This window comes from Eurytemora carolleeae, unplaced genomic scaffold (genome assembly GCF_000591075.1).
Source record: "Eurytemora carolleeae unplaced genomic scaffold, Eaff_2.0 scaffold32, whole genome shotgun sequence".
NCBI lineage: Eukaryota > Metazoa > Arthropoda > Copepoda > Calanoida > Temoridae > Eurytemora > Eurytemora carolleeae.
Genome location: NW_019396068.1, coordinates 115,863 through 125,784, shown reverse-complemented (window position 1 = coordinate 125,784; position 9,922 = coordinate 115,863). Strand labels below are relative to the sequence as shown.

Genomic DNA, 9,922 nt, shown 5'->3' with positions numbered 1-9,922 from the left:
CCCCACCGTGCCCCCCCCCCTTCCCTCCGTCCACAAAAATTAAACATGAATATCTGTATGTAAACTACATATATATATTTTCTAAATAAAATAATTTCTGTAAAAAATATAAAATCTTGACTTAACATTTATAAAACTCTCATATTAATGAATATCAGTTTAATTAATTGTACAGGGTGTCTCGAAAAAAACCATAGTTGATGCCAGGACCTCCAGTTTGAGCCCATTCTCGTTATTTGAACTTTAGAGTTATTTGTAAAAAATTGTTTTGTTATAAATGTTATTAACATCAAGCAATTTCCAAAACTTCAATTGTAAATATAATTTGCTTCGTAGCATGATAAAAAGAATTTTAGATCGGAATCCTTCATTTAAAAAAAATTAGTTTAGAACCCTAAAATCAATCGAAAAAAGCTATATCGCATCAGAGGAGTTCCAAAGCTTCAAACACTTGTATTGAAGGAATTGAGTCTTTGTCACAAACTCTAATCCTGATATCTTTGCAACCCAATGTTGTAGACCCTTGATATTGTAAACGATGAATTCTGTTAGACAAAATAATCCAAGGTTGAAATATCAAAGTTTTCACGATCAGGTTACGGATATACGGATTAAAAAAATGTGGCAATGCAATCATTGTTTTTCTAGACACCCTGTAAAAATATCGATATTCCTGTAAAAATGATAAAAAAATGTTGTGGGGTTGGATTTATCGATTAAGTTTAAATGTGCAAGTGATATAAACAAATAACTGCCTTATTTACGACCCATTCACATTAATGCAATCAATTTCACGGGATATTTAAACATTTTACATAAACAGGGGTAATTCATCATTTTACATAAACAGGGGTAATTCATTATTTTACATAAACAGGGGTAATTCATTATTTTACATAAACAGGGGTAATTCTCTATTTTACATAAACAGGGGTAATTCATCATTTTACATAAACAGGGGTAATTCATTATTTTGCATAAACAGGGGTAATTCACTTTTTTACATAAACAGGGGTAATTCATTTTCAGAGTACTAAAACTATTTACTGAACTGTTATTCTGTAGTTCTGCAGTTAGGGTTGTAAATCGTTTTTGAAAACGATCGTTAACGAAACGACCATTTTTAAAAACGAACTTTTTGAAAAAACGATCGTTTTTAAAATGATCGTTTCGTTTTCGATTTTTCATCGTCGTTTTCATAACGATACGATCGTTTTTCAAAAAAAAAATGAAAACGTTAACATCCCTATCTGCAGTTACATGGACGGTCTGAATCATTGATTCAAGATACGTAGCTAAACCATCTCTAGATTCATTAAGTCGGGTCCCAGTAGACATAGTTTCAAGTGACCCTTCACTGATGAGTGCCAGTTCGATTCACAACAGTACCCTGTCTGTTTCTATCAAAAATAAAGAAGATAATTCTGTTTTTAGCTAAAAAATAATGTTTTTATACAGGTTGAACATGCCGCATGACGATGATGACAAGTGTAAGGAGTTTTCTCGAAATAACGCAACCTATGTGATGTCTCGAACCCTAGACCATAATTCTAATCCATGGAGATGGTCCGAGTGCAGCAGACATTATCTCACTGGATTCTTAGAGTAAGTTTTTTTATTTAACTTGGAGGAAATGTTTACTCGCCTCAAATTCTTAATTTATAATCCCAATATATTTGCAACCTGATGGTGTATGCCATAGATATCTCAAACACATATGCCTGTTTGATATAGAAGAATTCACAGTTTGAAATATCAAAAGTCGACGACATTAGGTTATAACGATATAAGGAATATAAAAATCTAATATCTAATATCTAATATACTGTATTAATACTGCATCGAGTAAATGGTATGGACACTGCATTGATCCTGTATCTAGTAAAGGGTATGGATACTGTATTGATACTGTATCTAGCAAAGGGTATGGATACTGTATTGGTACTGTATCTAGTAAAGGATATTTGATACTGTAAAGATACTGTATCTAGTAAAGAGTACGGATACTGTATTGTTGCTGTATCTAGTAAAGGGTACGAATACTGCATAGATACTGTATCTAGTAAAGGGTACAGATACTGTATCTAGTGAAGGGTACGGATACTGTATCTAGTAAAGGGTACGGATACTGTATCTTGTAAAGGGTACGGATTCTGTATCTAGTAAAGGGTATGGATACTGTATTGATACTGTATCTAGTTAAGGGTATGTACTATGGTTACTGTATTGATACCGCATCTAGTAAAAGGTATGGATACTGTATTGATACTGTATCTAGTAAAGGGTATGGATACGGTATTGATACTGTAGCTAGTTAAGGGTATGGATACAGTATAGATACTGTATCCTGTAAAGAGTATGGATACTGTATTGATACTGCATCTAGTAAAAGGTATGGATACTGTATTGATACTGTATCCTGTAAAGGGTATGGATACTGTATTGATACTGTATCTAGTTGAGGGTATGGATACTGTATTGACACTGTATATAGTAAAGGGTATGGATATTGTATAAATACTGTATCTAGTAAAGGGTATGAATACTGTAAAGTATATTTGATACTGTAAAGATACTGTATCTAGTAAAGGGTATGGATACTGCATAGATACTGTATCTAGTAAAGGGTACGGATACTGTATAGATACTGTATCTAGTAAAGGGTACGGATACTGTATAGATACTGTATCTAGTAAAGGGTATGGATACTGGATAGATACTGTATCTAGTAAAGGGTATGGATACTGCTTGAGGAACCGTCCTAACTGGAACTACCTGGAGAGTGAAGTGAAGAAGATTTCCAGATTTGCTGGGGAGTTCTTTGACGAGAACGCTCAATGTGAACTTGTATTCGGAAAGGTATATTTCATATTTTTTCATATTTTTATTCAACTACAAAGCACGAGATAATACAAATAAAAAATCACAATTTACTATGTAATTTGGACCCGCCTAACCAGAGTAGGTTGTTTAAATTGGTGGGGCCACTATAAACGAATGAGAATTGCAAATAAAAACAATGTACATCGTACATTTAAACATAAGAATGATGATAAATCAGGAAAAAGGTAAGGAGGAGGTGAGGGAGTATAAGGGAAAGGGAGGATATTCAGCGTAAGGGTTGGAGCAGAGGGTAACATACGTTATTAAAATCATGTTTATAAACTACAGGGTGAAGGAGATAGTAAAGACTAAGTTTATCCACATGATACACAGTTTTTTTTACAGATATAATTTGCATAACTATCTAAATAGATCTTGGCGACTTTTAAACGATTTTGCAGATTTTGTTTCTTTCAGCTCTAATTCAATCGAATTCCATATTTTTGGAAATAAAGCAGAGGGAAAACATTCTAGAGTTTTAAAGAGAACCCGTTCAAGTATATATGATTTTGTTCTATTTGGTTCAGCTGAAGAACTAAACATATCATGGAAGGAAGCTGGAAGGTTGTCATAAAAGTATTTATGCATAAAAGATAGAACATCACCTAGTTTATATGTTTCATCAAGATTTAGGAGTTCTAATCTGAAAAATATTGGATCTGAATGTGCCTTAAATGAACTATTATTTACTGCTCTAATTGCCCTTTTTTGCAAAGACTTGATTTTCTGTAGTTCAGCATTATAAATCACATTGATCAAAACTTTTATGAAAAATTGCATCAGTTTTCAAGACAGCGTCAGTTTTAGCAACTCCTTGGTGTTTAATTTTAGCTCACTTACTCACTTTTCACTTTTTTGTAGCCTTGGGAATGTACATTTTATGACTATAAAGTACTCTGTTTTATCTATAGTTTATAAAGGAAATCATTGCTCACCTCAAAATCCAATTTTTTATCTTAGATATTTACACCCTGGTGGTGGAAACTTTTGATGTTTCAAAATTTAATCTAGCAGCACTCACAATTTCAAACATCGAAGGTTCACGACATCAGGTTGCAAAGATAAAGGACTTAAAAATTAGAGTTTGAGGCGAGAAGTTGCAGTTCTAATTCTGAAAATACGAAAAAAAATCAATGTTTTTTTAATAAGGGTTCTCAGATCTGCTCATATATGCCTCCATGTGGTAGACTTTGGTGTTCAACACCACAAGGAGAGGACCTGGGGTGCAGGTATCAGTCCAGTATGTCCTGTGGTTCAATGGTCTTGTAGTCCTTTAGTCCAGTACTTCAATGATCTTGTAGTCCTGTAATCCTGTAATCCTAAATGTTCTTAAATCCAATAGTCTTGTAGTCCAGTAGTTCATTAGTCCAGGAGTTATGTAGTCCCTAATTCAATGGTGTTGTTGCCCCTAAGTTCAAAATTATTGCAGTTCAATAGTTCGATGGTCTTGTAGTCCAATAGTTCAATGGTCTTGTAGTCGAATATTTCGTTGCTCTTGTAGTCCAGTAGTCCTTAGTCTAATAGTTCAATGGTCTTGTAAGTCTTATAGCCCAGTATGTCAATAGTCCAGTAGTCCAGTAGTCCTGTCATCCATTTTTAAACATAGATGTCGAGCAGCGAAGAAGTTGAGTAGTTTAAAAGTAGTTTTTTAGCCCGATAGTCTTTAGTCAATTAGTCTAATAATTCAGTAGTCTAGTGGTATAGTATTTCAGTAGTTCTGTAGTTCGGTATCCCAGTAGTCCAGTTTTTCCAGTATTTCAGAAGTTGAGTGGTGCAAAAGTTCAGTAGTTCCAAATCTAGTAGTTTTGCAGTCGAAAAGTCTTTAGTCTAGAAGTCCAGTAGTCCAGTAGTCCAGTAGTTCAGTAGTCCAGTTGTTCAGTAGTCCAGTTGTTCAGTAGTCCAGTTGTTCAGTAGTCCAGAAGTTCAGTAGTCAAGTAGTCTTGATGTCAAGAAGTCCTGAGGTCAAGTAGTCCAGTTTTCCATGGTAGTCCACTTTGTCCTTCATATTGATGGTGTCCAAGTTTAGAACCCAGCACATGCCCTGGGCTGATGGAACGGTGTGCGGCAAGGACATGTGGTGTATGCGCTCACAGTGCGTCTCTATGGACAATATGAAGAATATTACTGTAGACGGAGGCTGGGGGCAATGGAAAAGGTAATTTAACATTAAGCTAAATTTGAAAATTGTTCAGAATTCGAAAATATTACTTTCTTGTTAATTTTTTACACTCTTTTGCAGTTTAATGATAAAGCAATTGAGTCTTTTCCACTAACTCAGAATGTCTAATTCCTATATCTTTGCAACCCAATTCCTTTAAAATTTCTAATTGCATTGGGAAAATTGATATTAAGAATTTGAATTGCCTGAAAATTTTAGCGAAGATAGATTTTCTTTAAAATGCAAATGATTTAACATAACCTGTCAAGGATAAAAAATAATGTAAATTTTGAACAATCATTTGTAAAATTTTTTTTTGCACCAATTTTTGTTGTTAACATTATTTTTGATTACTTTACAATACATACCAATGATGATAATAATTGCATGGACTAAAATAGCAGCAAAAAAATATAAATTATGTTAAAAAATCTAAGTTGTTGAGACTGTTGATAACTTTTTTGGGCTTCGAAATCATAATTTTTTTTAGAACCCTGTAAAAGTAAAACCGATCCCGAAAGCTGAATTCGTATTTATGTTTAAAAACTGACCTAGATATAAACACAGGGTATTGGAAATTTATTTTTATGTTTCTGATAATAAATCTACTAGGACAGGAATTTAATAAACAGTTTTGTCCAAATACTAGTTTAGAATATATCCAGGAAGAGAATTTGAACTTAAACAAACTACTGTTTACTTTTTTTATAATGTAAACAAGGTAAATTAGAACAATAAAGATCTCGGAGAAATTAAACGGGACTTTCTCAGGCACAGGTTTAAAGGATTTAAAGGGTATCGTTTGTGAATCGGACATGCCATTCTTCAAACTTTTAAATTGAATCGGGGCAAAAACAAATTTTATTCACAATCACTTTAAGATTTATTTAGCTGGAGCAGTTGTTCTCGTACCTGCGGAGGAGGAGTTAGGAAAACTACTAGAGAATGTGACAATCCTGAACCTACCAATGGAGGTAGGTACCTTCAGACATATAAAGTTCTAAACCTGCAAATGGAGGAAGGTACCTTGAGAAATCTATAGTTCTGAACCTACCCAATGGAGGGAGGTATATTGAGAAATATATAGTTCTAAACCTACAAATGAAGGTAGATACCTTAAGAAATATATAGTTCTAAACCTACCAATAGAGGGAGGTACTTTGATAAATCTATAGTTCTGAACCCACCAATGGAGGAACCGTATGAAGGTACCTTGATTAGTTCTGAAAACCTACCAATTGAGGGAGGTACCTTGATAATTTCTGAACTTATCAATGCCCAATGGAGGTACTTGGAGAAATAGATAGTAAAGGCACAGCTTCTAAACAACTAAAAATCAAATATAAATCTTCCGGAAACAGAATCGAATAAGAAAGAGTTAGAAATAAGCCGACAAGAAGCTTGATAAGGTTTGAGAGATAAAACGCCGTAAAAACTTTCCGAACCTTATTCTTGTTCTTTAGGTCTGTACTGTGTAGGGGAGAGGGTTAGATATGAAGCTTGCAACATTAAACCCTGCAACTCTTCGCATACATACAGGTATATTATACAGGGTGAACCACAAAGGATGATACAGTAAAGACGACAAAAACACTAAAATATGAAGATTTCAATACTAAAATAAGTTTTCTGCCTTAAGTGTAGTGCTTTTATGACTTATGTAATGATTTAACAAAGAAAGAAACACAAATTTTAGTTGTAGAAAATCATGAATGTAAGGTTACAGACGAAACAGACAATATGAATTCGTACAGTCGTCTCTGAAGTCACATCCTTTGTGGTTAACCCTGTACTAGAAATATAAAGCAGAAGAGAAGAATTTCAGATTTCACATTTTTTTGCCATGATAGATGCATAGGTTCATTGTTTTCCCTTAATCCTTCTNGGGGGGGGGGGGGATGTGGAGTGCAACAAATTTAAGATTCCCCCACCCCTGCTGTGTGATATGTATCAGATCTGTTTCATTTCCGTGAAACCTTTTCCGGTTGAGTACTTTTTACTTGTTTGTTTAAATACAGCGAAAATGCTACAGGGTGTCAAAAATACTTGGAAAATGCTACAGGGTGTCAAAAATATCGAATTCAATATCTTTTTTAATATAAAAATCTTAGCCTTCAGTACCTGATCAGTGTAACTGACTTTTAAGTTTCAATGAAAAAATCGGAAATGCAAATTTTTTTGGATACATTTTAGGCTGCCCTGTATCAGAACTATCTCCTTACAATTATACATTTACCCATGTATAAACAACTGAAAATAATAAACAAAAAAATCAAAACATTTTTTAAAGGTTAAACTTAAGATTTCTTAAAAGGTTTAACTTAAGATTTCTTTAAAGGTTAAAATTAAGATTTCTCAAAACTTTGAACTTAAGATTTCTTAAAACTTTAAACTTAGGATTTTTTTAAAGGTCAAAATTAAGATTTCATAAAAGGTTAAAATTAAGATTTTATAAAAGTTTAAGCTTAAGATTTCTTAAAAGTTTAAACTTAAGATTTCTTAAAAGGTTAAACTTAAGATTTCTTAAAAGGTCAAAATTAAGATTTCATAAAAGTTTAAACTTAAGATTTCTGTAAAGGTTAAAATTAAGATTTTATATAAAAGTTTAAACTTAAGATTTCTTAAAAAAGTGACTAGCGCATTTCTATACTGCAGGAAGACATATCGGAATTATCAGAACTAAATACTTGTAAACCTGGAAAACGACGATATCTTTCACTTTATTGATCAGAGTGCACTTGAAATTACCCTCAACACCATAAAGGGAGGGTCACTTAAAAATACGTCTGCAGTCCCTTTTAGTCATATATTTTTTGCACATTTTTTAGCTTAAAAATTTGCAAACTCATGTTACAAAACCTGATTGATAGAACTGACAGTATGTTTGCTTGTTTAGCCCACAACTTAAATATTTTTAGCAGAAAATCTTGACTTCTGTATATTTTACTAGACACGAACAATGTCAAGCCTACAACGGAAACAACTTTAACATCGAGGGACTTCCACCGGATGTTAAATGGGTGCCAAAATATACCGGAAGTAAGTTTCAAAATGTCACGTGGTTAAAACATGAACATCAAAACAATTTTGACAGTGAAAAATTTTATATTTTATGAAATATAAAGAAAAATCAGCAGTTTTTAAAAAGATAATAATAATTTATATCTAAAAAGTACAATTATTTAATCTGTTAAAATTCTTTAACGCCATTTTATTTTGTAGTTAGTGAAGGTGACGCGTGCAAACTGTACTGTAGAGTTGATTACTCCTCTAACTACTACCTGCTGGCAAGTACAGTAGTGGACGGTACACCGTGTACAGCTGACAGTTTTGATAAGTGTGTAGCTGGTACATGCGTAGCTGCTGGGTGTGATCATCAACTAGACTCGACTGTTAAACTAGGTAAACAATATAAAAAAAATCTCCAACCTGTCATGAAATGTTTCCCCCTTCTATGGGTTCAAAAATTATATGCGAGCAAAAACTTTGGTTTTTAAGGAAAAACATATAATTTCAGGCTTAATGTTATTAATATCAAACCCCACCCCCCAAGTAAAAAAACTAAAAACTGAGATTTCGTGTAAGAAATAATCTTAAAGACTTTGCAGTATGCACTTTATACACGTTCTCGTTACAGACCAACTTATAGACACTATAGACACTATAGAAACTATATAGACACTATAGACACTATAGACACTATAGACACTGTAGACACTATAGACACTATAAACACTATAGACACTATAGACACTATAGACACTATAGACACTATAGACACTATAGACACTATAGACACTGTAGAAACTATAGAAACTATATAGACACTATTAACACTATAGACACTATAGACACTATAGACACTATAGACACTATAGACACTATAGACACTATAGACACTATAGACACTATAGACACTATAGACACTATAGAAACTATAGACACTATAGACACTATAGAAACTATATAGACACTATAGACACTATAGACACTATAGACACTATAGACACTATAGACACTATAGACACTATAGACACTATAGAAACTATATAGACACTATAGACACTATAGACACTATAGACACTATAGACACTATAGACACTTTAGACACTATAGACACTATAGAAACTATAAACACTATAGACACTGTAGACACTATAGACACTATAGACAATCCCAATGCCCGTCTAGGTTTTCCTAAAGCAGTACTTAACACTGCTTCATTTCATACCTAGAGATAACTAACCTTCTCCTGGTTTCAGATATATGCGGAGTGTGTGGTGGAGATAACTCAACATGTGTTAGGTTCAAAACTTTAGATCTTATTCCTACTTTAGTTCCTACTAATCCTATCCTTTCTTTATCAGCTAAACTCACGTACTTAACTTTTCATTATCCTTTGTTAAGTTCCAGTCAGTACATACCTTAATCATTATCAGCTCAATAAACGGCCATACCTTTTCATTATCCTTGGTTAAGTTACTGTAAGTCCTATCCTTATTCTTTATCAGCTAAATAAACGTCCTTACCATTTTATTCCCCTTGGTTTTGTTCCTACCAATCCTAACNTTGGTTGATAGGAGCTAGAAGGATATTGGAGGATAGGACCTAGGAGGATATTGGAGGATAGAAGCTAGGAGAATATTGGAGGATGAAGCTAGGAGAATATTGGAGAATATGAGCTAGGAGAATATTGGAGGATAGGAGCCAGGAGAATGTTGGTTGATAGGAGCTAGAAGGCTACTTGAGGATAGGAACTAGGAGGATAATGGAGGATAGGAACTAGGAGGATATTGGAGGATAGGAGCTAGGAGGATAATGGAGGATAGGAGCTAGGAGGATATGGGAGGATAAGAGCTAGGGGGTATCGGATCATAAGAG

General features: G+C 33.6%; 1 protein-coding gene across 1 annotated transcript; it reads left to right on the top strand.

Annotated features, from left to right (window-relative positions):
- Nucleotides 1–1,438: 1,438 nt before the first annotated feature.
- Nucleotides 1,439–9,470, top strand: LOC111711000 (A disintegrin and metalloproteinase with thrombospondin motifs 20). Its single transcript, XM_023485218.1, has 9 exons — nt 1,439–1,605; nt 2,730–2,859; nt 4,033–4,112; nt 4,910–5,038; nt 5,933–6,015; nt 6,505–6,580; nt 7,992–8,080; nt 8,264–8,443; nt 9,304–9,470. The coding sequence occupies exons 1-9, from the start codon at nt 1,445–1,447 to the stop codon at nt 9,468–9,470; spliced, it is 1,095 nt and encodes a 364-aa protein (XP_023340986.1). The 5' UTR covers nt 1,439–1,444.
- The last annotated feature ends 452 nt before the right edge of the window (nt 9,471–9,922 follow it).